A 27,011-nucleotide genomic window follows, 5' to 3' on the forward strand; every position below is an offset into this window, starting at 1 on the left:
AAGAAAACCAGCAGTCGATTTTTGAAGTCTTTGGTCCATGGAGGCTAGGAAAAGAGGTGGAAAAGAGAAAGAATTTGCTTATTCGTTGCACATCCATGACCCATCAGCACAGGCTTTTGTATTCTAGAATTCAATTCCAGGGACCATTTCAGATGGGACTAAACAGACCCTAATCAACTAAATAAAAAACAACTTTGGAAAATGTTTTACTGGTAAGTCATGAAATGCAATAATTAAAGCAAAGGATATTGGATGACTATGTCCACAAACAAAGATTAAATCAGTAATCAGAATCACATTTATTACGTGTCTACTCCAAACCCCGCGAATCAGAACAAAGGTAATTAATCTAGAAGTAGTACTGTTTCAACTTGTACCAGCAAGGAGCTTTGTGTGATGCTAGGATGACTCATTGTACCGCCTTTATCCCCCATCACATCTCTCCTAATTTAGCGACCTGTTTAAGGCACTACGGTTACCAACCGTCCAAAGGAGGGTAAAGTGTTCAACAGTCCATGCAATATGTTCTGGTTGAATCTATAAACAGTGGTTTTACAGTGATATTTTAACTATTCTCAAGCAACACAGAGCTCGGGCCACTGACCACCGTTGTCAAACACTCGTAAAATTGAATTTAGGCAATCATTTCTCAAAGACCCTAGGAACTCCTAGTTGATACGCTTGCTCTTGCTGAGGGCAAAGGTTAGAATTCCATGGAACAGTACTCTTGACTTGTGTGCTCATATTATGTACTTTAAAACGATTACACTTTGTTTACTACTTCTTTGGTTGGACATATTAGCTGTTGGGTTCTACCGACGCACGGCTTCAACTTCAAGTTGAGAGAGTTGAATAATGTTTTTTTGGTGTGATGAGCACTAAAAGTCTTTTCAGTGGAGACAGCAGCAATCAGCTTAAGATCGGGTGCTTCCCACTCTTTTCATTTTCTTTCAAGACAATATTTGGGCGACTTGTTGTCTGCATGTCTGAGGTCAAAATATTAGAAAAAAAGAAAGGACTGAACTTTGAGCCTGTTTGGAACTGTGTTAACTTCAGAAACTATGTATGTTCAGATCATCACTCACTTTATTCAAAAAGATGAATTAGTAAAAATTACATACAAATGATGAAATTGGAAAACGGGTTGAAATATACCAATGGAACTTAAAAGAGTAGAGAGGTAAAAGTTCACTGTCAAGTGGTTTTGATTTATGAATATTAAGTCTAGGTATAGTTATTGGGGTTTGGGGAGGATGAGATTCACGATCAAATCCTGCAATTTAGTTGTTTCTTGATTACAACACCCTCAATGAAAAGAGGGTTTAAAAGTGTTGCTAAGCAACTTTGCTCCTCACAGCATTACTTGTTAAGTAGGGGGATTTTTCGTCATCATTTGCCCAACATATGTTATACTGACATCATCCCGTCCTGCCTTTTCTTTGTTCAGTTAAGAAAGGGCAAAAGAAAGAGCAAAAAGGTGCTAGAAAGACTCTGGCTCTCTACCTGCATCTCCTCCTAATAAGAGTTAGCTGCGGCTGTTAGGCACTGATGTGCAACCAGCAACCACCAAATGATCCTCCCCATTTGACTCCTCCTAAGGTGTGATGCTATCTTTGATTGTTAATTCAACCATCCTTGGCACTTTTTGAGAAATTACACTGATGTTAAAAAATAACAATATTCTGTTTACTCATTGAGAATCACATAACCTTTTGGGGACAAATCCAAATTTTCTCTTGACATTATCATGTCAGAATCCGTGGTCTATGAGTAGTGCTACTAGCCAGCAAGATCCACATGCTAGAAGAAATCATCCCTGTCAATGTTTGGGGATCATATAAACAAATATCAGAAGATCAAAACTAATCTCCGATTCTCTGTTATGGAGTAGTTTTGCTACATCGGGTAATGATACTTGTACAGCCACGCAATGTCTATAAGCAAAGAGCAAGAATGAATTTAGGATGACAATTGCTTAGATTCCTTTGGAAGAGTATAACTAATACAATAAGATATTATTTTGGGAATAGCCAATCAATTTGCCTACTTGGACATACAACCAATGAATACACAAATCTGCTAGAACTGTCTCAAGGTAAACTGGTGACCACTCACTTGCTCAAATAAGATTTTGTCATATTCTTAACTACCAAAATGGTTTAATGTCTTTATTTGTATTGATGCTCTTTACTACAAACAAATCGTATAAGAAATTCCAGCTTGTTGACAAGTTGTTTAATTCTTTTCCCTTTTTGTTCCCATCAAGACTCCGTTACAAGAATGAATCACATATTTGAGAATTTTTGTAGTTAATCCTTTAGGCAAATGTCCCCAAAGCAGATTGTAATCAAATCAGCCATATTCCATTCATCTCTTACACATTATCAGTCTAAAACATTTGATTATATTAATGAACAAATAGATTTGTAAATTTAAAAAATCATAGCCCAATATTAGCTAAATGGCACACCAATCAAGCTGCATCATTAAATTCATTCCAAAATTGGCCAAAATTGATCTACAAAACAGGCATCAAAAGGGTTTCTACTCAACTTATTTCAGAACTGACATCAAAACTCAGATGAACATGTTCATTCTTGATGCCAATAAGTGTATTGTGCTGTATAACCAACTTTATGCTCGAAACATCTAGTATTCAGAACAAATAAAACAGCATGAAGAGCCTATTTCTAGAGGTAGCCCTATCAAGAATTTTTCCTTTCTTGTGCATCATCATTTCTCCAAGGATTAAGAGCTTCCCTAATTGCTTGAGCCTCAGGGGAACTCTCCCAAGCGCGCTTCTCTGACTCCAGAACAGTCACCTTGTCATCTACAACATAACAAAGCTAAAGGTTCAATCAAGAGTTCAAGCCATATAGCACATATAACCATTTAATAGCCAAACTCAGGCTATGATCTTTCACCAAAATAGTTAGACACCTTATCAATCTTCTTTTAGCTTAAACACTAAGGCAACTGAGATTTAGGGGTAACAAATAACAGTTCAATCCGAATCTCTTTCTACCAATTGTTAAGGTTCCACAGCGACTAACTTTCACTGACGCTTATTGTCACTAACCATACAGTGATGAGCTGATAGCAGACAGATATTATTTTAAATTATTAAGACTATGAAATTAACCATACTCATAGCATAAATATAAGAAAGGCTAAACACCCAAATAAACCCTTGAACTTCTATTTCAAGTCAAATAAGCCCTTCTCCCTAACCATGGACTAACTTCTATTAGTCAACGATACATGTGGTACTTTTATACCATGTCATCTACCATGTGGTAGATGATATGGCATTAAATATTATTAATTAAGATTTATGTGCTTACTTTTTTACTCATTTACTCAATCCTAATCAACAATATTTAATGTCACATTTTAATCAACGATTAGGGAGAGAGGCTTATTTGATTTGAAAAAACGTTCAGGGGCTTATTTGAACACAATAAAAGGATAGGGGCTAAATTGATTTTTTTGACATAGTTCAGAGACTTATTTGGGTATTTAACCTATAAGAAATTGGGACTTGGAAATAAGATTTTAGATCCACATTTCAGACCATCTTTGGTATCCATTCATATGACTCATAGACTTCAAAATTAACCATACTTACCATAATAAAATTTTGAAAATTTCAAAACAAAATCATCCTCGGGTTCAAAAGTTTGAATTGACAATCAAAATAACTTCAACATAAAGCCAGAAATTAACAACAATAATATGGAAATAATTCTATCGCTTCTACCCTACAATTAGGAATCATAAAGACATCAAACCACAGCAACCAGAGCAGACGGAAAAACAATAACTACCCTTTTTTCCTTATGAAAAAAGAACTATAACATGCTGAAATGGAATCAACTTAGATAGATGAAAGGGGAAAAAATGGAGGGTTCTCACACAGAAGCCAGTCTTTATCATGAACATCTCCATGGAACCTCCAATTAGAGCTGAACCAACCGCAATCTTCAAATACCAATCAAGAAAATTTATTCTCATTCTTTCTATTTACTGCACAAAATAATAATAGCTCATTCAGAACTTCAGTAAATATATATTTATATATATTGCTCCAGCTAAAGTGTAGTACAGAGATGTCAATTACAAAGGCTAATATTTGATACTTTAACTAAAACTGCAAAACAGAAATGAAGCAAAATTCTCATACTTAGGAATTTGTTTTCTAGAAAAAGTGATTCCAATTTGACTCAAAAGAAAAAAAAATTTCTTCTATTGTGATCCAAAATTTTCAGGGACGACAAGTAAGGGAACTTGAGCCGCTTGAGGAAGAGGGATGAAAGAGAAGTGTGCTCAGAAACCAATTGATGCTGCGGTCCAGCCGGCTGACAGCACCGTCGTCTCACTATCAGCCGCCACCACCGACGCTGCCGAGGGAATCCTAGTCGGCGATGCAAAATATTGTCGTCCACATTGAAGGCAGACATAAAGTTGAAAGATGTACAGGAAATGTCATTGTTAAGTAATCATCTTCTTCCCAGAAAATTTCATCTTTCTTCTAATTGTGAATTGTTACAGGCAAACCCAAGCTTTGTTATTTCCAAAACTGTTGAAGAAAATATCTAACAAAATGACTACCCTTCTTATATCACACCTCCAATAACAAAAATATCTTACAAAAACATTTTAAAAAAGAAGTATAAAAAAAAAGCCCTAATTTCCTCAAGAAAAGAAGTCCTAACTTTCAGAAAAAGAAAAAGGAATGCATGTGAGATGCATAAATAATTACCTGAGGAGGACAAGAAGCGGCGGATTCGACCGTGAAATTTGACCTAAATGTGCAGGTGAGCGGCTACGGTACCCACCGGCGGCGAGCGGCGGAAGAAGAAGAGAACGAGAAAATAGAAGAGAGGGTCAGGCAATGGCTAGGACAATTTGGTAAAAAACCAAAAATTATAACTTTCCCGTTCCAAAAGAAAGTTACTTCCCTTGCGTGACGGAAGGGAATGACAATCCCAGCGTAATCACTTTACAATGGGAATCCGCAACACTGGATATAGGTAAACAGAAAGTGAAATGGCAACATGTTCGGTTTATTATTATTATTATTATTATTTAATTTATACATCATTAAAAAATAAAATGATTTTATTTGATAGAAAAATAAAATCTATTCTCGTGAATGCTTCTAACTACTATATGTTCTTGTGAATTACCAGTATCTCTACACTTTTTTAATTAATTAGGTACATATTTTCACTTATATTAAATTATTAATTATTTTCTATTTTCCATCTATTAAAACATAATATAAAGAGAGGAAGACAAATTCTACTCTCCTTTCGTTTTTTTTTCCTCCAATTTTCTCCCAAACAAAGTAAATTTATAGGGAGAAAAATAGGAGGAATGGGGTTTCACCAGTTTAATTATAAAAAGAGGTTTGTTTGGACGTGGAAATTTCCCTAACAATTTTTGGGTAAGGAATGTATGATCGTAACCCTAGACCTACTCATAACTCTTAAAATTTATTCCACGCTCCCACTTGCTCTATTTACATAAATATCATCCCCACTCTCACATGAAATTATCAAGAAAAATTAAAAAATTATTTTTAAAATATTTGATTTTTTTTATATAAAAATATTTTAAATTTTGAATGAAATGTATAAGAAAGAAAAAAATTATCATAATATTTAAGAAATTAAAAAAATAAATATTCAAAGATAGAGAGAATAATTTTTAAATGTAAATATTTTATTTTAATCTAACCAAGGATAATGACGAGATTAAACTATCGTTGTAGTAGTATAATTTTATTCCATTTAAAAATTTTAAGGAGGTAAAAAAGATTTTTTTTTTTTTTTAATCTTTGGAGTGGAATGTTAAAATAATAAACTTTTTAAAAGATGAATCATTGTGTACGTGGCAAGCAGTCAAAGCGAGTAGCGAATGCACTATAATCGCAAGTCGGTAGAAAAAGCGCACAAAGGCGACATGACAAAGCGGCGAAGAAACGGAAGGAGGAGTGGTCCTTCTTCCAGACCAGAGTTTCTCGTCATCTTCCCAAGTCAGTCCGACCAGACCACACAGCCCCCCCATTTCTCTCTAACTCGTCAAAATTATTTGAAATTTTAGTCAATAACATAATTTAAAATAATAATATTTTATTAGATTTATTCTTCCGTATATTACTAGCTTCGCACCGTCTTTTGATTCATCGTCTTCTCAATCTTTGTTGGCTTGCTTTCATATTATTCTTTTTTATTATATTTCATTGTCAGTGATTTATATATTTATCTTATATTTTGATTTCCTGGGTTTCTTGGGAGATTAACCAAGAAAACAATGCAAGCAACTGGAGCTGAAGCTGTCAGCAATGGAGTTTCTGAGGGTTCTTCTCAGGTTCTTCTTGATCACTTTCTTTCTTTCTTTCTTTTTACCTTTCAACGTTTATATACTTAGAAAAGGGTTTGAAGGGTTTTCAGTTTTTGGTTCAATATTGTGTGGTGTGAATTTAAGTGATGCTTTCTTATTGTGTTGAAAGTAGATTTTGCTTGTGTAGTTTGGTAATTAAAAATTTGTTACTTTAGTGGTGTTGTTATATAATCTGAGTTTGCTGATAATTTCAATGTTTTAAGGTGTCTTTTACTGGCTTATATGTATGTTTGTTGTTCATAAAAGCCCTTTCTGATTAACTCTATGCTCTTTTTTTTTTTTTTAATTTCTTAATGGTAAAGGCCTAAAGGGAATACTAACTAGAAATAGTTTTTTTTTCTCCTTAAAAAAATGTTTTGATAGTTAAGTTTACTTCTGACATATAATTAGGCATTTGATCTCACCATATTGTTGAGTATGTTGTGACTTTTTTAATTGTTTGTCTCCTTAATCGTTGCATATATGTTATGACATAATTCTTTTATATCCTAATTATTATGTTAGATTGGAAATGACTAGCAAAATCATTTTTTTTTCTTTTGGATAACTCTTTTTGCATGGTTGGACCGAGCATATTAGCAATGGCAATGGGGACTGTTATCTTTTTCTTTCTTTCTTTCTTTCTGTTTTTAGAAAGGCAACATTATGAAATATGATATATACGCATATTGTTAGGACTTAGGAGCATTACATTTGCCATATTTTTCTTTTCGTCATAGCTCTGCCTAGAAGTAATCAAAGCAATAAAGCATCCCTCGTTTCTCCTTATTAAGGGAAAGAATAGGATCGGGAACAAGAAAATTGTGTAAATTCTTAAGCAAGGACACTTTTTGTGATAACGCCATAACCATCTCCCTTTTTGTTTACCTTGTTCTTTTTAAGATCCAAACCAAGGCCTCTTCAAGGTAAGACCTGAAATTTAGGAGCTGTTAATTTTTAAGCATGACCAATGATTGTGTCCTAAAACACTTACATGAAATACTGATTCGGATCTAGCCTCTAGATGTTTTGCATCTAGGGTATCTGATAATCAGATTTTATCACTAATCCAGGAAAAAGAAAATGGAATCAAATTCTGGGTTTGTAATTGGCATGCCCTCTGATCAGAGATGTCACATGATTTGTTGTACTGTTGAATTTCTTTGCAAAGGCTTATTAAAGAAATGACTGGAAATGTAATTAAACCTTCATTAATTGCAGGCAAAATTTCCAATTCTGGAACCCTCAGATAGCGAAGTTTCTAAACCTGGAACAAGTGGTAGGCGCTTAGATCTATCTCTTCAAATACCCCCTAGACCACTAGGATTTGGCAGCCGTAGTGGAAAAGGTTTACTTCAGTCCCTGGGTTCCGGTAAAGGTACTTCATCATCAGGAGGCTTCTTGCGTGGCTTAAGTTTCAAGAAAAAAGGTGCTGTAGCTGATGGTGAGGGAAGCTCTCTCCTCACTCCAGACAGCAGGACAGGCCCCGAAAGTTCTAATATGGCTAGTTTTCCATCCCCATTCAATTGGAAAAGATGTACATCTCTGCCTGTTACACCTGCATCAAATTTGTCCCCATCAGTTCCCATGCCTGCTTCAGCAAGGATGGCTGGTGAACAGAATAAATCAAATGTATGTATCATATGGTTCTGACTATTTTATTAACTTTGAATTATTGTTTTGTCCTCTGCAGCTGTTGAAAACTTTGTCCAAACAATCATTGGAGCAAAAATTGGGTACTAACATATCTATATGCCAACAAGTACAAAAGCCAAATTTTTTTTTAGCAAAACATTTTCACTTTTTAAGGCAAAATTTTTAGCTAAAATTTATATGGGACAAATCTCCAAGTCAGTTGTGTAAGAATACTTTGAAAGCATTTTGAGATGGTTACAGTAAATTTCATGCAGAAAGGAGCAAAGCATGCTGTGGTTTCAAGGTCCCTGTCGGTGCCTGGGCGAAATGTTGTTATAGTGAGATCTGCATCTTTTGATACCTGTAAAGAGCATGTCTCTGCTGATAATAGCGACGGTATGTAGTTGTACATGCACTGAATGACTAATTTTTTTATTTTTTATTCCTATTATTCAAGTTCCTCTTTAGTGTCATTGCTTCAACTCATAGGTCCTCATACTTGTCTGACATGAGTCATCCTTTAGCAAATGGAGTCAAATAGTTTGGCAGTTTAATATCTGAGCTAAGTTTTTCCTTTTCCATGATTAAAGTTGAAAGAATCAAATGAGTTGTATATCATTTTCCAGAAGCAACCAAAAGTTCTTCTACAAGATTAACAGCAGCATTAGCCTGGTTTATGCATTATAATTAAATTATATTTAAATTTGAGCTGCTTACTCTAGTACATTCAGCCATGAAAATTTGTCTAGACTTGCAACTCTGTGTTTTCAACTTTTGACTTGATTTATTTTTGGTTTATTGGTCTTGGTTTTGAGGTCGATTTCCTGTTCCTGTGAGGATGCAGATCAAATCAATCCTGTTCCTGCAGAAAGCAATGATGAGGAGATTCCCGAAGAGGAAGCTGTGTGCAGAATATGTTTGGATGAATGTGAAGAGGGAAACACACTCAAAATGGAATGCAGCTGCAAGGGCGCCTTACAACTTGTGCATGAAGCTTGTGCTGTTAAATGGTTTAGTACAAAAGGAAACAAAAACTGCGACGTATGTGGGCAAGAAGTGCGGAACTTACCTGTAACTTTGCTGCGGGTGCCTACTGGTCGTAGGGGTAATAGACAGAATGTTAATTCACAGAGCTTAGCATCAGAGTCCGTGAGGTAGTATTAACTATAAATTTTGTTATCTTGCATCTAATTATTGTTGGTCTTAAACTGTTGACACTTTTATAATGATCTCAAATCTAATAGCATTATATTCAAATGCTCGCTTGAATTAGATTTTTTTTTTTTCATTTTAGAACTCTGCTTTGTGGTACTGATACTAAGTTCGCAGCTGAGCAAGTCAATAATAACATTAATAACTACTCCACAACATGAGTTTCTTTAGAATTAGCCTTTTTATCTTTTTCTAATTTAAATCCTTACCTCAAATATGCAGTGTCTGGCAGGACTTTGTGGTGCTCGTGTTAATTAGCACAATTTGCTATTTCTTCTTCCTGGAGCAGCTACTGGTATTCCATTTTGACTTATGAAGAACTTAAGCTGGAGAATGATCTTTTTATTTTGTTGATATGGATGTTATCCAAGCCTATTAAGTCCACTTAATGGCTCAACCTAATTCGTAAACATTGAACTTAAGCAATTCAAAATTTTATTAGCAATATTTGTATTACTGATTTAGGGAAAGACTTGGTTTCAGATTAGCCTTTCAAGCTTCTACACATGCAAATTTAAATTGCTCCAACATACATAATTGTACTTCCAACTTACAATATCACTGTTTTATGCGTGCTGAATTATATATAGCTCTCTCTCTCTCTCTCTCACCTATAGTTTTATACAACACATGGCATTCTATATCAGATCATCATCCTCGCTAGCTTGACAATTTTGATTTTATGCCTATCATTTTATAGATTCAACAAATGAAGACCCAAGCAGTTATGATCGCAGCACCATTTGCCCTTACCCTGGGCCTCTTAGCATCTATCTTTGCAGTCTTATTAGGTCTGGCTGAGCCTCAGAAATCACGTTTCTGTTTCTGAATGAGTTGTGACTTGTGATTGTCTTAATGTTGTCTTGTTTGGCTTGCAGCAATCAAGGAGTACATATGGACGTTTGCAGCTCTTGAATTCGCACTTGTGGCATTGAATGTCCATATATTCTATTCTGTGGTGAGCAATAATTAAAAGCATTTTATATTATTCTGCTCAATCTACTAAATTTCATGATGACATATGACTTGTTCTATCCTTTACTGTTTAGTGTTGATGTCCCTCACCTTGCTCTCTCTCTCTCTCTCTCTCGCAAACTAGCATCGTTTTTAAAGCAATTCTCATAAATGTATCAATAGATATGTTTTGAAAGCTTTTTACTGAAGGATGTCTGAGAATACATCCAGGAACTGAAACTTGAAGTGTTATTGTTGGAGATAATTCAAATTATTTGCTTGAAATGGTTTTTTTCCTGCTAATTGTGATCAAGGCATTTCCATGTCTTTGCAGCTTCATCTGAAGGCTGTTTTCTCTATACTGCTTTCGGGAGTGTTAAGTTTCGGGATAGCCTTGACACTCAATTCATTGTATATCCACTGTTTTGGATGGCGAGTTCAGGTAGGCCAAAATTCTAACCCAGTGTGACGGATCTGGAGAACGAAAGGTCCATACATTTGATGCTACTTATTTACTGAGGCCTTAGATGTACATACATTTGTTGCTGAAGTATTCTAGTAAAAAGAATCAAGTTTTTATCTATTTCCATGGTATGATGCCATGGAAGAAAGGGGTAGTCTGGTGCTAAATATTGGAGAATCCTTTTTCCACTTATTCTGTAGTATTAGGTTGAAATTGTTTGTAGCAGCAGTAAGGAGAGTTTTATTGTAATTTTACTGAAGCAAAAATGGCCTATGAATAATAGAGTTGGTTTTCTTTACTTTCTTCCCACGATCAAGCGTTGTGACTCGTATCACTCCCATCATTCATTTCTTGTCCAGTTATCAATTTGCCTGTGATGATCACAAACTAGCACAGCGTCTACGTGGCAAGTCAATGAACTATGGTCTGAAACAAAAGAACTAAACAGAAATCAACAAAAATAGTAATTCTTCTTTATTTAGACAACATTACTAAATTCCATTTTGCACCCTGATGATTGCATGGTCAAGTACATAGATCAGAAAAGAATTCCCATTCAGAAAAAGTTAACAGCAAATTTATACATGATGGTAAATTTATGAATAAATTAAAGAAAGAAACAAATCAAACCCGCATCTAAGCATTTACCATACAGCTAAACTAATTCTACAAGGAAATAAATCTAAGAAATCCACTCTATGTACAGATCATTACATTCTAAATTCTCTAACTAAGAAGACAGCGCGTTGAAGAAATGGAAAAACAAGAAGAAAATTGAGAGGAAGCTGAAAATCAAAAAGAAAGCTCAAAACTTTATTTATGCTTTGTCACTGGGAGGAATTTATCATCCTTCCTCAGCCATATGGTAGAGCGTGTTCTTTTAACATGATCTCCAAAGAGCCGATGCCTGCCAGCAGGTAAAGGTGTGTTAGGAATGCAACAAATGTAAACGTTCCTCATCTCAGCCAATATAGAACCCATCAAAGAACAAATTGTTAGATAAATGAGAACACGGACAAGAAAATAACAAAATGATCATACTCAAGAAGCCTTGACAGCCAGTTGAGTTTGCTACATAAATTTTTTTTCTGTTGTTCATGGTTGACAGTCATGCTTCCTTGTCTTGTAATAAAAGCACAAAAACTGAAGAGTCATGTTTCATAAAGATAGTACCAACCTCTCATAATCCAATTTCTGAGTAACTATTCCATTCAGTAGCAGCTCTGAACTGTAAACTGCTGCCCCTGAAAGCATAAACACAGAGAAAGATTCTAATAAAAGTCCAAATTTCATAAGTCATGCAAGGAGATAACTAAGACAACATTTATAACCTTTTTCAAGAAAAGGGACACAGGTCGCATAATCTTCTTCACATGATAGAACCAACAAATCATCTGGGACTTTGTCATCCTTCGTAGCAGATCTGCCAATTCTCTCGACAGCCTGGAAAGCATCTTGGAAGAAATCAGCATAGAAAAGGAATCAATATTTTAATAGGATTTAAAAGCATCTAAAAGTATTAAGTAAAAGAACTGGGGATTGACAGGTGGACCAATTGAGAGAGAGAGATGCAAAACCATGCACAGAGAAAAAGGGTAGATACAGCACCCAACTCACAATATTTATATAAAATTTCGTGACAAAACCATCCATGTAGAATTATTCAGTCTGATCAATAGACTATGAACATTAATTAATCAAATCTTTAATGCATGCTACTCTGAAAGAATTGAGTAGGGAACTGCCCACATACCTGACCACCAACTGCTGTAACCAAATGTGAGATTGTTTCTTTGCCTGGCTTTGTATTTGGGGTGATAAAAACTCTTCGACCCTGCATAAATGTCACTATAGTAAAGATCTAAATGGAACAAGTGTCCAATGCAACAAGAAAAACCTAGACAAACTTTACCTGTAATAAGGGTCTCTTGCGTGCATGTGCTAAAGAAACTGGCATGCAAAAGCCAAGCTCTTTCTCTTTTCTTATGTCCCTCAATATGTAAGCTTCTTCATCAATGTGAATATTAACCTGTCCAATGCTTTCAAGCCATAAATATGTAACAACTGGTTTGCCAGAAGCAATTGCCTCCAACATATTCCTAGTGCGCACAAATTTATCAGTTATGAAGTGTGTTGCATCTAATATAGATGACGCCTCAGAGATACCTAGGCGGGCCAAGATCTGGTGACAAAATTGAGGCATAAGATTTAGTTAGACCAGCTTGTGTGTCATTAAAGAGCTATTGATATCAGAAACAACTAGCACCTTTTTCTGCTGTTTAATTACATCCTCATCTAGGTGGTTGCTGAACAAGACTCTAACATTGGCCAAATCCCTTCTCTTCCTCATATCTTTTAAAGGCGAAATAGGTTCTGGTTCAATGTGGCTTAAACTTCTGAGTTCTTTGCTAAGTGAAGATTTTGAAAGGTTCTTCTTGCACGATTGTTTATAATATTCTTCACCCATACAAACGGGTGAGGCAGCATTGATTGGTGTCGGACAATTAACTGGTGTAGTGCATTTAGAACCAGGTGATTTAGATTTCTCTTTTGGTGATTTATCTAAAGTGACATTCACAGCTACACTTTCTGCAATTGGCGAAGAAATTGCATCTCGGTTTCCATCAGAGTGCTTGGCTGACTTTGCTGGCTCTGGTCCAGTTACTCCTGTAGATACCATCCTCCCATTCATCTCAGTAGAATTGTAATTGATCACATCATCCTCTGAACCTTCTTTATCTGAACTTTGATGAGACAATTTTCCTTCTGCATTCTGGTCTGCAAAACACAGAACTGGACAAGTATTCACAGACGATCGTGTTATCCTCCTAGTGGTTGAATGAATGTGAGTTCTCCTATTGTTGCTTCTGGACCTTTTGAGCACAGCAATGGATTGTCCCCTATCTTCTTGCAGAACAGATCTTTTAGGCTGTGCTTTTAAGTTATCAGATTCACCAACATCAACACACATTTTCCGAGAGGATCTTCTTTGTTGAGGATGGCTCAATGCATGATTGCTACTCCTGGCAATCAACTCCAAATGCAATTGGTCATTATTACTTGATTTGGCATTTTCACATTCTCCAGATTGATTGGAACTCAACTCAGAAAGTTGCCCTTTAGCATTTGACACTGCAGATAAATTAATATCTGTACTCCCAGTTCTATTTTCTTGAAGGAAATCAACCTCTTTTTGATGTTTTCTACCTTTTCCCCAATCACTTGCTGGAGTCTCAGCCATTTGTACATTAATGACCAAGGACTGCCTTGTTCGATAAGCAATGGGTGTAAAAGTATGAACCTTCTCAGGATGGCGTTCCTTAATTGAGCTGCCCCTAGTTGATCTTCTGGTGCCATTATATTGACTCCTTTCCAAAGCTCCACCTGCCTTTCTTTGCTTGATACTCTTAGAGGGCGTTTTGAACATATCAATGCCACCAGCAATTTGGTGCTCGTCAGTATTTGGCTTAGCTTTCTTCATTTCTGGCAGAAGCAGCTCTGTATCACACTCCTTCCTAACATTTTTGGAATGTTTCTCCTGCAAAAGTAAACACTCTTTCCGTGATTTAGCTTTCTTGGATCGTCTTGTAACTGGACCAGCACCAGAACAACGAACACCCTTTCCCATTGTGGGTTCTCTAGAAGAAACTCTCTTCCTAGATTTTCCTCTAAGTGAACCTTTAGAGGAACCCTTAGATATGCTTTCAGCACCTAGATTAGCATTCTGGTCAGTAGCCCCATCCCCATAGAATAAGGCTTCCATAGCTTCAGCAGCCATCTGAGTATCGAAACCTACATTTACTAGTTCAGGAGCACCTGTCTTTGAAGCAGTGGTTTCTAATTGTCCTCTAGAGAAATCTGAGTTGAATTGTTCACCAGACTCATTGAAAAGATTCTTTCTAAACTTCATTGAACCTTCACATACTTTCTTGTCATTCTCATTTGACTTGCACAACAACAATTTTGAATCAGAATAAACTATCTTTTTATCATGGGAGTTCGGTCGGTCTTCATTACAAGATTCATCTAGTTTCCTTCCTTTAGGCTTCTGGGGATGGGTAGAAGACTTCTGAGCACGACTTTCATTACCATAAAATTCTTCCTTCTTTCTACAATAAATATCACCCCCTCCTTCATCCTCCATAAAATCATCCCAGTCAAAAATCCTTGTTTCACCAGCTGTTCTTCTTTCAATAGTTTTCTTAGCTAAACTTTGCAGCCCTTTGGCACTTGAAATAAGTTTTGATTTTCCACTAGTACTTTTTCCAAGATCAACTTCATCATCAAGCTCCATCACATTATCATTTACGAACCTTTCCACAAAATTAAGTGCATTAGCTTGAGATAACTCCCCAGGTTCTTGAGAATCAATATAACTTAAACCTGCCAATGAACCATCACATTGAAGCAAGTCTTCCTTGGCATCAGCATTTTCACCGCTACAAAAAGGTCCTTCCTTTTCAGCAAAAAGTTTTCTTGCAGTTGAACAACCAACACTGCAATTGACTCCATTTCTCAAACCGATTGAGTTCTCATCATGATTCCCCTGATCATGTGCCTGATTAATCTTCTCAACTTTAGGATTCAAACCATCACTATTGCCTGTGCACTGGTCTGAAAACTGACTATCAGTCCGGATAGAACAAGACTCGCTGTTCATTCCCCGTAATGCTGCATTGCGGGCTGCAAGACCAGAGGCCCGCAAGGATGCTGCACGAACTGAAGTAAATCTTCGCACAGATCCTATGGAAAATAATGAATGTTAGTAGAAAATAGAATGACCAGGTATCCAATAAATTGCCCAAATATCATTCCCCACCGTCTTGAAAGTTGGAAGATGAGATGATGATGCTGCCAAATGCCAATTACTTAGAGAAATTAAACCACTTTGAGACAATTTCTTTCAAAAGAGCATGTTACGCATCATCACAGCTGATCTAGATTAAAACAGGAATCATTTGGAATTGATGAAATGTAGAATTTAGATCAATAATTTTCCTTAGTCCAAAAGGTCTTTTTTTGATTCCTAAAGGTAGCTTAATCTTGCACACAAATTTTAAGACAACAGATGCAAGTATGAACACAGGTAAAGAAAAGTGCTATAAACGTATATCAGACTGTTTCATCATATTGTTAAGTGATAAGTATCAGCCACACAGAAAACGAGTAGTTGATATAGAACCGTGTATTCTTGAGAAATTCCCAGAAAACTTTGACAATAATCATGCATTTGTAACCATGAAGAAGCCAAAGAAAACATACCAGGTTTTGATTCTGGCACAGCTTCGACATCTGGTGTAGAAACATGGATCCCTGAAATACACAGTATCTCTTTAACTTCAATTCAGACACAAGTGACAACTTCCTGGTATGCAAAACATACAAGTCTTTCTAGCCAATACTTCAATGTATTCCTAAAAGGTTCAATAAAAAAAGTATACCTGAACTCCTCTGTTCATCAATAGAAGCATTACATTGCTCCAAAGATTCCTTCTTCTCCTCCTGGCCCAAAAATCGACCACAATCTCCTCTTGATAAATCATCATTTGAGTCCTCATCACCATCATCCAAAACCTCAGTTACGTCTGTTCCTTCACCATCATTATCAAGAGCTACTTCGTCATCAAACTCATCCAACAATTGCGTCTCCATATTCTCAAAGCAATCTACATCATCCAGCACTTGTGTTTCACCGCCAAAGTTCAAAACTTGAGTTTCCCCGCAAAAGTTCACAACTTGGGTCTCGAATGCATCCTCGACTGGAACATTATCATCATCGAAAGGAGCTGTACTCCGTAAATATTGTAATCCATCATTATCCTCATTATCAACCTTGTCACCTAAAAATTTTTAAATTTTCTTAACACATGTTCACATAAAATTCAAATAATATAAAGCAAAAATAAGTAATAATTAAAATATTTACGCAAAAAATATTAAAAAAAATTATTATGACAATGCCTCATAACCCTCTAAGGATTTGAAGGAAAAATACCGGAAACTGCAGGAAGCGAAAACTGAGAGTCGAAGTCACAGGGCTGCGTCCCGGCAAGAGGCGAATCGGACTTCGGGTTCATCTGAGAAGGTTTAATTTTGCCATTGTCGTCTCCAAGAGAGCCCATTTTTTCACTTCAATTCATCTGCGAAATAAACTTTATATAAAAAAAAGAAAGAGATAGCCAAATCGACATTAAATAACTAAAAAAGCAGAGACGTTTTACGTCATAAAAAGAGGGACAATACGAGCGATAGAGGGAAGGAGGCACACACATGCACACCAGAGAGACAGGGGAGGGATTAGGGTTTCAAAAAAGGAGGAAATAAGAGGGAGTGAGATGGCGGGGACATTTTTTGGAGGGAAAATTGAAGCAAGATTTGGGGGAATTTAATTGAGACAATTTTTTGTTGGGTTCGTGGGTCGTGGTATTGTGAAGTGAGAGACAAAGAATATTCTTGTTTGTCTTGTTACTATCTTCTACTTTCCCAGTGAAAAAAGGGGAAGGTTTTTTATAATTATTTTTTGTTGAAATAGTGAGAAAAAAGAGAGAAAATCTATCAGGGCATTTGGTCTAGTGGTATGATTCTCGCTTAGGGTGCGAGAGGTCCCGAGTTCAATTCTCGGAATGCCCCCTTGCTTTTTCTTTTCAGTAAAAGCCCGTCAGTCAACGAGGAAAAAAGCTAGACTTCTCGTTGACTTTAATATCTTTTTGGGGGCGTTCCGAGAATCGAACTCGGGACCTCTCGCACCCAAAGCGAGAATCATACCACTAGACCAAACGCCCACGATGCTTTTTTTGTGAGTCTTTATGGAACTGAAACAAATATGTCCTTAACCATAATATTTCGAGGGCATTCAAGGATTCAATTTTTTATGTATAATTTGATTTTCCATACGCTACCACTTATAATTAATTGATTTTGAATATAAAAATATTTTTTTTGTTGGCCTGTAACCTAATTTAGGTAAATCCATGAACTCAATTTGTTTTTTTTTTATTTTTATTAATTGTCTGAATCTGAACCATGAATTGTCTTATTAAAAATTTTTAAAAACTAATAAATATATTGCACATCTCATCATGTCAATCTTTTGAAGAGAAAATAATATTTGATAATAAAATAATATTATAATATATTCAATTTAAAATCAATTTACATCAAACACTTTAGAAAAAAACAAACAAATGATCAACAATAATGAAAGAGAATGTGATGTCAAGTCTTTCAAAAAAACAAATAAAATGTTTGAATCGTATATTAAACAAGTGTAATAAATTTTAAAAAATTTAAATATTGACGTTTCACATTTCATTAAGTTAATTTTTAGAGGAAAAAATCATTTGCTATAAACACTCAATGCAAATAATAATAATAATAATAGTAATATATTCAATTTGATGTACCTTGATTTAGTTAAGTTGGTTACTACTTTAATTAAGCATAATACTATTACTTTTAGGAGTCAGACCATATACCAAAAAGAAGCTTTTACATTGAAGGGTGAGAGTTGGAAGAAGATACTGACGTTACATTGTTACTAGATTCACATCCACAATATAGAGAGCTGATTAAACTGGTCAGTAATAACCAGAAGGAACCACATTCACATCCTCAACCAATTCAATTCTTGCACCTTTTGAGGAGAAAGCCTAAAACATGATTGAATGAGATTAATAACTAAAGAATCCAGTTACACCTCAGAAATTTAGACTTTCTCCAAAAGTTGCTCTCTGTCTTAGACATCAGCCTTGTAAGGAAAGTACCCACTAAATGGAAGAGCATATAATGTACACATATTGGGTATGAAAGACAGCTATAAGACTTTCATTAAAAATAAAAATAAAAAAGGACAGCACAAGACTTCTACCTTCCTACTCCTATTAAGAAGAAAAATAATGTACTGGCAATGCTGCAGGATCAAGTTCCCAGAAGCCTCTCAGGCTACCATCTCTCTCATCAGTTAGCTGGAAGAACGGAATCTGATGAGAGAATATAAGCAGATCCACCCGAGGGATTTCCACTGTAACATTAGATAGTCCTTTTACATTGGCCTTGAAAACAGAATTGAAGCCATCCACACGCTCTAAAACTAACACCTTTATGTACCTATCATTTTCCTCCATAACCTGCACTACGTCGTATTCACAGTTCTCCAAGTCAGAACATTTAATTTTAGGAGTCCAGTTCCTATACAAAGCCCAGATCTCACCTTTTCTAGGCAAGATGGCATATTCATCCTTCCTACCAGTAAACTCAGCATTTAACTTGTGAGAAAAGGTAACAGTGGAGGTGTAGTAGTTCTGGGAACCACCCTTTTTAATCCTAAATCTCCCACAGGAAGTGGGCATCGCTGGATCATACCACTTGGTTGTCCTTTGTGATGAACAAGGTTCAAGCCATCTCACATGTATTTTGAAAACTGGGTTGGACTCAATCTTTTTAATCTCACCATAGTACTTTGGCAAGCCATCCTCATCACTATACAATGCCCAGATCTGACCAACAAGAAACTTTTCCTGGGATTTGTCAGCATCAAAGTTGTAGAATTCTGATTCCGGAATTTCAAAGGCTTCAAGGTTTGAAGCTGGAGAAGCACTTTTTTCAGATTCCATCATTGGCTTCACTTTTTTGGCAGAACTCGAACATGAAGTATTAGAATGTCTGCTATCACCGTCCACCTTCAAGTCCTCGGGAGCAACAATTTCTTCAGGATGAGCAGGCAAAGAAGCTGGATCGAGTTCAAAGGAACCTTTTGGCAACCCTTTTCTCTCTTTACCAGTCAGTACAAAGGACGGAACCTTGTGGGAAAACCTGAATAGTTCATTGGGTGGAATTAGAAATGTATCAACTCCTTCCTTACTCGTTTGACAGAAGACACTCACAAAGCCTTTTACCTTAGTCAAGTAAGCAACATGTACGCCTACACCTTCTGCATACCCTGATAAGATTTCAACAAATTCATATTCGTATTTCTGGTCAGTGCCAGCATCCAATTTCCATTTAATATTCCAGTTCTTAAAAAGCGCCCAAGTTTCTCCTTTTCTTGGAAATATCTTGTAGGTATCTCTAAAAGTTCCTTTCTCCCAATATAGCAAATGGGAGAACATAAGACAATCTTCAGTGATTTCAGAGACCCCATGTTTGAACTTACCACAAGATACAGGTAAACCTTCATTGACCCATTGTACTTCATTCTCATCATCTGGATCCGGTTCTAGCCAGGTTATCCTCAGCTTGAATCCAGAAGAGAATACTTTTCTGATCCGAGCATAGAATCTAGGCATGGCATCCAGTGTATCATACAGAGCCCAAATCTGGCCAACCGAAAAACAACCTTCTTTCTTCTCCTTGTCAAAGTCATAAAACTCTGGCTCAGGGTATTTAAAAACCACGGGCTCTTCAGTTTCATTGATGCTTGAATGTGACTCAGAACCATTGTCATCAGGGTTTGAATTTATCTTAACACCATCAGCATAAGCTTCCATGGTTTTCTCAAGATCCTCCTCTTTGGCAGCTTCCTTTTCAGATCCTTTTCCAATTCCCTTCTTCCCATTGGGTAAGCTCGCCCCTAACCTAGTACCTTCTCTTTGTTCCATTGTTTTCTGATCTTCTTTCACTTCACCAGCTACACCAGATTGATTATTGAGTTTAGACTTGTCATCTTTCAGCATTGCTTCACCCTCTTCATTTGCACAGGTTGATCCACTTCCCTTAGGCTTTTTTGGAGGGCTAGCCACGTCCTCCTCATCACTTAAATTTTCCTTATATGAAACATGTTGCTTACGCCTACCAGATCTCCGCAGATTCTGCTCTACCTGACAATCAAAATTCTTTCCAGCCAGAACATCACCATTGTCATCAATCACCACATCCTCTTCAGACTCACTGCTGCTTTCGCTGTCACAGCTTTCACTGGATTCAATAGTTTGCTTCCTTCCTCTTTTACCATTCACTTTATCCGTCCCAACCTCTGAAGTGCAAACTACATTTGGAGAAAAGGCTGCTTTAGCATTCTCAGCAGCAACATTTCCTGGAGATCCCTGACCAACTTTGAAAGCACCCTGATTCTGCACAACTCTAGGTTGGGGAAATTTTGGCTGACTCATGTTACTTGCCTGTGGAATTGCACCTGAATCATAGGCAATGAAGGTCTTGTTGCAAGTTTGACAACGAAGAGATCTGTGAATTACTTCTGTATAATACTGGTATCTAACCGTACAATAAGGACACTTGGTCCAGAAAGTTGGCCGGCCATTGGAGAACCCAGTTTGAGTTGGTTGTTGATGCTGCTGTGACTGCTGTTGAGAATTCAAGACAGGAAAGTTGGCACGGAAATTGTTTGGAACAGCAGCATGAGGGTACCAACTTGGCTTCTGTGGGGGCCGACATGCTGCTGCTGGAGCTGGTCTATTAATAGTCACTTTTCGTTTCATGTCATGTGCAGACCTTTTACCTTGATCTAAAAGAATTCTTTGTGCATCCCCAATCAACTTAAAAGCAGCTTCTGCACCCGGAAACTTATTCTTATCAGGGTGAAGTTGGAGGGCAAATTTTCTGTACTGTTTCTTAATTGTAGCTTCATCAGCTGTTAGCTCAACCTTAAGTATGGCATACCAATCCATCTCATTACCAAACAATCTTTTCTCAGCAGCACAATGCACTTCACACACCATTATCATCTGAGATAAATTCTCCAAATCCTGAAAAAGTTGTTGGGCCTTGGCTGCAATTCTAAGAGCCCCAGAAAAATCCTTATTTTGCATTTTCTTCACCGCGATGTCTTTGGCCCTGATGGCCTCTTCCTTGTTGCAGTCCATCACCAACAAAATCCAGACTGGAGGTGGTTTAATCAGTTTCAGACAAAATGATCTGATAATTGCTTTAATAGACTAGTCTAATTAAATACAAAGAGACATCTTGTACTCTTCCTCCAGGATCTCTTAACCAACAGACAAGAAACTCATCTCCCACCTCTGGATGATTCCTGCAGAAGTTTTATGTAGTTAGACCAATAAAGAACCTAAATTTGACTTAGCAAAAGAAAGAAATAAACTTAAAGCAATCAAAACCTGATATTTCATAACCAATATCACTTTCAAAATACATGGGCATGCATGCATAAAGACACTAATACTAGGCTCCACACAAAGAAGGATTAACTTCGAAGATGTAAGGGAAAAGAGAAAAGGTCTTGCAGCATTCTTTCACATGAAGTGAGCAAAACCCTCATATGGAACAAAACAAGTTAGAATTCAACATTTGACCACAACAAGGAAACACGAAACCCTAAAATGAGACCACACTAACACCAAAGAATAATTCACTGCACAACAGAAAATTCCAAGTCCATGCATAATTCTGGGGCAAGTTGGAGGAGGGAGAGGCTGGCAGTGGCCCTGGCCCACCCCGGGCTCTTGAAACTTTAGCAAACACATTAACTTTCTCAAGCACAAGTGGAAATTATGATTTTGGCACCCCCCAAAATTTTATAACATGGCCCTTCCTTTGTCAAACTTTGTGATTAATATGGTAAGTTTAATAATTATTTGCTACATTTTTAGGTTATCTTAATTACTAATTTCATTTTCTTCGACTCTTTTTTATATATAACTATTATTATACTTGATTATTAACTCCTTAAATCATGAAAATCTCCTTCTCAATCAATCACATACGAATGTCGACCCTAATTACCACATTAAGACTACTGAAAAAAATATATTAGTTAAAGAAAATTTAGTTGCTATGACTTGAATACAATCAATTATGCATGCAACTTTCATTTTACTTTTCTTCTTTTATTTTCTTTCATCCTTTAAATTAGTTTCTTTAAAAAAACTTATTTGCAAATTCTATTCTACTTTTAAGGAAAATTATTCTTTAAACTTTAAATTGTATTCAATTCTTCGACATGCAATATGAATTACAATGTTTCCAATTTATATATATTTTACTAATAAAAGGATTAATTGCTTTTTATGGAATTAATTATTATTTAAATTTTAAATACCTTTTTTACTATGTTTTTTATCAAAGAGATTGTCTTTCTTATTTTCTGCTCTTATTTGAATTATAATTAATATATTATTCTTTTCCTGGCCCCTCAAAACTAAAATCCTGGCTTTGCCCCTAATGCATATCAAATATGAGTAACAAGGTTCCAACTTTCCACATATCTTTCACATAATCATTACATTTTCCATTAACATTGCTATAAGAATATTAACCCATACACTAAATGAACAGAGAAACCAAACAAATTCTCTCTTTCCAGCATTATAAAGAACACAAATAATGCTCAAAACTTCAGACCCAAAGCCCCGATGGTAAACAATTTCAAACCCGCAAACTAAACAGAACTGAAAACCCAGAACCCAAATTGAATCCATTAACAAACATAGATGAAGAAACATGCATATAAGCAATTCCCTGAAGCAAACCCAGAATAATGCTAGTGGGATTAAGTCAAAAATTTCAAACAAACAAACCCAAAAGAACCCTAAAATCGGAAGATCGATAAAGGGAAGAAGCAGAGATATAAAACTTGCCTGGCTTTTGAATTCGAAAAGGGAAGGGCAACAAGTCCCAAATAGGCGGGGTTTAGGGGATTAGAGAAAGGGACAGAATCCAGAGGCGAGAAGGAGAGTACCAAATTGGAGAGGAACAGGGAAGTAGAAGACTACAACTTAATTTCTCTATTGCCACTTTTTTTGTGTTCCATGTTGGATATGATTGTGATTTTGGTCAAAGTAAGGGTCAATTTGGGAGGATTTTTTTATCAAAATGCCCTTGTATTTTCATCAATTTACAATTATAAGTGTCCATAAATCGAATCGAATTAGATTTAATCAATTTTTTAAAAAATCGAATTTATATTTGTCTGTTTAAGTTAAATATATCAGTTTTACTTTTATAAATACTTTTATAAATTAAAATATAATATTTGTTAATATAATAATATTTGTAAACGAATTTGGTCAAATCAAATTTAAAAATTACTTATAAAATAATAATATTTTAATTTTAAAATAAATCAAATCTAAACTTAATAATATTTTTCATATTCAAATTCGAGAATATGGATTGATTGTCTAATGTATATATACCTCTTTTAACTCTAAGTACGTGAGAAAACAATTATAAAATTTAATTTTTCAAAGAATTTGAACTAATCCTTATTTTTTTTTATTTCTAGTTCTGAATAATTTGAAGAAATGTACTAGCCATTACTATTATTGTTATATACATAATAAAAGCTTGGAGATTTAGTGGGAAAGTAGCCAGCCTTGAGGACTTGAATGGGTCACGGACTAGTCAAACTCTTCCCAGTACCTAGTTGTGCAAGTAAAGGAATCAATTTCCGTTTGATATGTGTACCTTTTTGAGTTTGACATATACCATAAGAGGTGACAAAATGCTCTGTCATTGCCCAAGTGGTGATCTTTAGGCATGCTTATTCTATGGAGTCAATTCAAGGCTCACTATCCTCCATTGATTGACTTGGAGTCAAATGAACGTCAAACCAAGCAGCGAATTCATTTCCTTTTCCTCATGTTTCCAGGGGAAGAAAGTTTGCGCTAAGTCCAAACACTGTAGTTTCCAGCTGATAGGATCAACATTGTAATTGTAATGGAAACATGACTTTGGGAAGACAGGAGCACTGGGTTTTTGCCTCTGAGCGCTTTTTAATCTGAAAGTAGCCCTCTTTGACATTATGTTATAACCTCAGTGAGTAAACACCACAATGAAATCTGTTTCTCAGTAAAATGTTGAACCTGCATATATCTTTTCCAAGTCTTCCTCTGCATATATCTTTGCTACATATTCTGTATTTGGACATAACAACCTTAAGACTGGCTGCTGTGAGAAGATAGCTTAATACATATGAATGCAAGTGTCCTCTGATCCCGAGTCAAAAAAAATGCAGTTAAATTCATTTGGATGCAGCACCTTTGCATTCTTCCATATGTTTCTGACAAAAAAATTGTGGATTGCTTCAAACTTCAAAATTAGTAAAGTATGGATTTCTCATTTCCAATTCAAGAGAGTTTAATATCTTACATAACTCTTCCATATATGTATCTGAATTGTTTCCTGCAACAAAAACTGTCACCCTATTTTTCACTTCAATCCAACTATAACCAGGCATTTTCTTTACCCCTTTATCCACCATTGCTTTCCTGACAATCTCCGCTTCCTTCCACTGCCCACTAGCACAATACAAGTTTGATAATAACACATAAACCATATCTTTCTGAGCTTCCAAAATTTGTAAACGATCCGCAATACTAATCCCCATTCCGACATCCCCATGCACGGAACATGCTCCTAGCAAGGCTTCATATGAGGTGCTCTTAGCCGCAACAGTCTCTTTTTCTGAGTATTTACTAGCCAACTCATTTGCCTCTGCCAAATACCCACCCCGGCCGAGCATACTTACCATGCATGCCACATGATCCATTTCATAGGTTAGCCCATATGCAGAGCCCATCAAATCAAAAAATATACGACCTTTATCAATAAGCCCTGCATGGCTACAAGTCATCAACAAGCCAATGAAGGTTACTTTATCAGGCTTTGCCCCATGTGCCACCATATCATCATAGAGCTGTAAAGCTTTGCTAGACAACCCATGCATTCCAAATCCAAACAACATTGCGTTCCAAGAGACCAAATCCTTCTCAAGAATATCATTAAATGCACAGCTTGACCCTTTGATATCCCCACATTTAGCATACATGTTAACCAGGCCATTGCCAACATAGACATAGGCTTGAAAACCATATCGAATCACACAACCATGGACCATTTTGCCATACCCAAGTACTGCCAAACTTGAGCATGCATGAAGTACAGCTCCAAATGCAAAATCATCTGGGAGTACACAACTTCTCACCATCTGAACAAAGAAGCTAAGAGCCTGTTCTCCTTCCCCATTTCTTGCATACCCTGCAATCATACATGTCCACGAAATCACATTCTTCTCAGGTAGGTGCCGAAACACATTAAGGGCTTCACAGGTGTTCCCCATTTTTATATAACCATCAATCATAGCATTCCAAGACACTTGATTGAGCAACCCTACAGACTCAAACTCCCTCATAGCAACATCCACACAACCTAGTTGAGCATAAAAGCTTAGAATTGAATTCTTAGCTTCCAAAGCTGAGCTCCAACCACTTTTAATAATAAAACCATGCACAGCGCACCCACATGTGTATTCCAATGATTCGGTACACACATTCATTAGAGAACTAAAAGTCCACTGATCCGGACAACAACACAAACTCTCTTTCATACCTTTAAACAAATTAATACACACTTCAACCTCTCCAAATCTAGCAAAACCTGAAATCATAATATTCCACGCAACTAAGACCCTGCTTGGCATTCCATAAAAGGTTTCAAATGCTATATTAAACAGACCAGAATTCAGATAAGCAAATAAAAGAGAGCACCAAGTTACTTCATTTCTTTGACTTTGACCCATCTCTTCAAATACTTTTCTTGCACTAGAAGGAACTAAGCATTTCCCATACATATCAACGAGAGAATTATTAACAGGTAAAAAGGATTGGTACCCAAAAGCAATGATTAACGCGTGGGTTTTCATCCCGGTCTGAAGTGAACCGAGGCCGGAACAAGCGTTTAAAGTTGATGTGAAGGTGAAGTGGTCGGGCTTCGCGTTGCTGATTCTCATGAGATGGAAGAGAGAGAGAGCATCTTTGTGAAGACCCAGTTGGGAGTAGCTTGAAAGCATTGCGTTCCAAGTGATTGAATCCTTTTGAGGCATTTCGTCGAACAGTTTGCGAGCGCTTGTAATAAGGCCGGACCTTGACAAAGACACGATCCTGGTCGTGAGTTGATGCAAAGTTGAAGGCATGTGTCATGTTTCGAAACTGAATTCGGAAAAGTACGGTTCAAGCAAGCAACGTTTCAAAGCACAAAAACGATTTCAAATCTCCAAATGGCGGTTTTTCCGGGGTTTTCCAATTTCGTCCTTGGGTCTGGTTTGTCTTGTCTGTTCATCTTGTCCATCAAAAGAGGAAATAAGATTTCGTATTGGGCCTGGGTTGTCTTTTCCTTCACAAACGTGGTGCTATTCTATACTGTTTTTCCTTTATGTTTTCTTGAAAGTTGAGACTTACACAGTATTCAGACCTGATCTATCAATTATTATTCTTTTAATATATAAGTTTAAAGTAAATAGTTCGATTCTTTCTCTCCTTCTTCTAATAAAAAGTTAAAATTTTATTTTATTGACTATCAAGAAATTTTACATAAATAAAATATAATATAAATTTAACTATAAAATCCTTTTATGTCTACTTAATTTTTCATTGACGTAAAATTCTTTCAT

At 36.2% G+C, this 27,011-nt stretch overlaps 5 protein-coding genes and 2 non-coding genes across 12 annotated transcripts; 2 read left to right on the plus strand and 5 right to left on the minus strand.

Annotated features, from left to right (window-relative positions):
* Positions 1-2,475: 2,475 nt before the first annotated feature.
* Positions 2,476-5,051, minus strand: LOC110421896 (DNA mismatch repair protein). Of its 2 annotated transcripts, XM_021435616.1 has the most exons (4): positions 4,763-5,051; positions 4,184-4,579; positions 3,918-4,026; positions 2,476-2,830 (listed from the first exon to the last, which is right to left on the minus strand). In XM_021435616.1, the coding sequence occupies exons 3-4, from the start codon at positions 4,012-4,014 to the stop codon at positions 2,706-2,708; spliced, it is 222 nt and encodes a 73-aa protein (XP_021291291.1). In that variant the 5' UTR covers positions 4,015-4,026; positions 4,184-4,579; positions 4,763-5,051; the 3' UTR covers positions 2,476-2,705. The 2 variants fall into 2 exon arrangements, with proteins under 2 accessions (XP_021291291.1, XP_021291290.1); XM_021435615.2 differs by lacking the exon at positions 4,184-4,579 and having other exon boundaries at positions 4,763-5,049.
* Positions 5,052-5,973: 922 nt separating this feature from the next.
* On the plus strand, positions 5,974-10,949 carry LOC110421303 (uncharacterized). Its single transcript, XM_021434868.2, has 8 exons — positions 5,974-6,375; positions 7,609-8,019; positions 8,298-8,418; positions 8,867-9,176; positions 9,457-9,529; positions 9,935-10,025; positions 10,113-10,192; positions 10,523-10,949. Exons 1-8 carry the CDS (start codon positions 6,319-6,321, stop codon positions 10,655-10,657), a joined length of 1,278 nt encoding a protein of 425 aa, XP_021290543.1. The 5' UTR covers positions 5,974-6,318; the 3' UTR covers positions 10,658-10,949.
* A 153-nt stretch (positions 10,950-11,102) lies between these two features.
* LOC110421980 (BRCT domain-containing DNA repair protein) lies at positions 11,103-17,106 on the minus strand. Of its 4 annotated transcripts, none has more exons than XM_021435721.2 (10): positions 16,873-17,106; positions 16,647-16,791; positions 16,093-16,437; positions 15,914-15,964; positions 12,918-15,394; positions 12,564-12,833; positions 12,405-12,485; positions 11,983-12,094; positions 11,829-11,895; positions 11,103-11,558 (listed from the first exon to the last, which is right to left on the minus strand). In XM_021435721.2, exons 2-10 carry the CDS (start codon positions 16,771-16,773, stop codon positions 11,465-11,467), a joined length of 3,624 nt encoding a protein of 1,207 aa, XP_021291396.1. In that variant the 5' UTR covers positions 16,774-16,791; positions 16,873-17,106; the 3' UTR covers positions 11,103-11,464. The 4 variants fall into 4 exon arrangements, with proteins under 4 accessions (XP_021291396.1, XP_089640662.1, XP_089640663.1 ...); XM_089784536.1 differs by having other exon boundaries at positions 16,093-16,491; positions 16,895-17,105; XM_089784537.1 differs by having other exon boundaries at positions 16,093-16,491; positions 16,922-17,104.
* Positions 17,107-17,209: 103 nt separating this feature from the next.
* Positions 17,210-17,281, plus strand: TRNAP-AGG (transfer RNA proline (anticodon AGG)). The gene has a single exon. It is a non-coding gene; the product is annotated as a tRNA-Pro (tRNA).
* An 80-nt stretch (positions 17,282-17,361) lies between these two features.
* Positions 17,362-17,433, minus strand: TRNAP-UGG (transfer RNA proline (anticodon UGG)). The gene has a single exon. It is a non-coding gene; the product is annotated as a tRNA-Pro (tRNA).
* Positions 17,434-18,123: 690 nt separating this feature from the next.
* LOC110421740 (uncharacterized) lies at positions 18,124-23,341 on the minus strand. The gene is made up of 2 exons (XM_021435406.2): positions 23,200-23,341; positions 18,124-21,635 (listed from the first exon to the last, which is right to left on the minus strand). Exon 2 carries the CDS (start codon positions 21,466-21,468, stop codon positions 18,532-18,534), a length of 2,937 nt encoding a protein of 978 aa, XP_021291081.1. The 5' UTR covers positions 21,469-21,635; positions 23,200-23,341; the 3' UTR covers positions 18,124-18,531.
* Positions 23,342-23,856: 515 nt separating this feature from the next.
* LOC110421917 (Tetratricopeptide repeat (TPR)-like superfamily protein) lies at positions 23,857-26,724 on the minus strand. Of its 2 annotated transcripts, XM_021435649.1 has the most exons (2): positions 24,713-26,724; positions 23,857-24,623 (listed from the first exon to the last, which is right to left on the minus strand). In XM_021435649.1, coding segments are annotated over exons 1-2 (1,824 nt in total). In that variant the 5' UTR covers positions 26,535-26,724; the 3' UTR covers positions 23,857-24,621. The 2 variants fall into 2 exon arrangements, with proteins under 2 accessions (XP_021291324.1, XP_089640622.1); XM_089784496.1 differs by having other exon boundaries at positions 23,857-26,724.
* Between the last annotated feature and the right edge of the window lie 287 nt (positions 26,725-27,011).

This window comes from Theobroma umbraticum, unplaced genomic scaffold (assembly GCF_002168275.2).
Source record: "Theobroma umbraticum cultivar Fairchild unplaced genomic scaffold, ASM216827v3 scaffold_130.0, whole genome shotgun sequence".
Lineage (NCBI taxonomy): Eukaryota > Viridiplantae > Streptophyta > Magnoliopsida > Malvales > Malvaceae > Theobroma > Theobroma umbraticum.

Excerpts from the sequence above, each read along its gene's own strand:
- LOC110421896 (XM_021435616.1), bottom strand. The coding sequence starts at position 4,014 with ATGAGAATAAATTTTCTTGATTGGTATTTGAAGATTGCGGTTGGTTCA. Across the intron at positions 2,831-3,917 it reads CATGATAAAGACTGGCTTCT|ATGACAAGGTGACTGTTCTG; the intron begins GTGTGAGAACCC and ends GTTATGTTGTAG.
- LOC110421303 (XM_021434868.2), top strand. The coding sequence starts at position 6,319 with ATGCAAGCAACTGGAGCTGAAGCTGTCAGCAATGGAGTTTCTGAGGGT. Across the intron at positions 6,376-7,608 it reads TTTCTGAGGGTTCTTCTCAG|GCAAAATTTCCAATTCTGGA; the intron begins GTTCTTCTTGAT and ends CATTAATTGCAG. Across the intron at positions 10,193-10,522 it reads TCCATATATTCTATTCTGTG|CTTCATCTGAAGGCTGTTTT; the intron begins GTGAGCAATAAT and ends ATGTCTTTGCAG.
- LOC110421980 (XM_089784536.1), bottom strand. The coding sequence starts at position 16,773 with ATGGGCTCTCTTGGAGACGACAATGGCAAAATTAAACCTTCTCAGATG. Across the intron at positions 16,492-16,646 it reads TTCGCTTCCTGCAGTTTCCG|GTGACAAGGTTGATAATGAG; the intron begins GTATTTTTCCTT and ends AAAAATTTTTAG. Across the intron at positions 12,486-12,563 it reads GCAAGAGACCCTTATTACAG|GGTCGAAGAGTTTTTATCAC; the intron begins GTAAAGTTTGTC and ends ACATTTATGCAG.
- LOC110421740 (XM_021435406.2), bottom strand. The coding sequence starts at position 21,468 with ATGGACTGCAACAAGGAAGAGGCCATCAGGGCCAAAGACATCGCGGTG.
- LOC110421917 (XM_089784496.1), bottom strand. The coding sequence starts at position 26,534 with ATGCCTTCAACTTTGCATCAACTCACGACCAGGATCGTGTCTTTGTCA.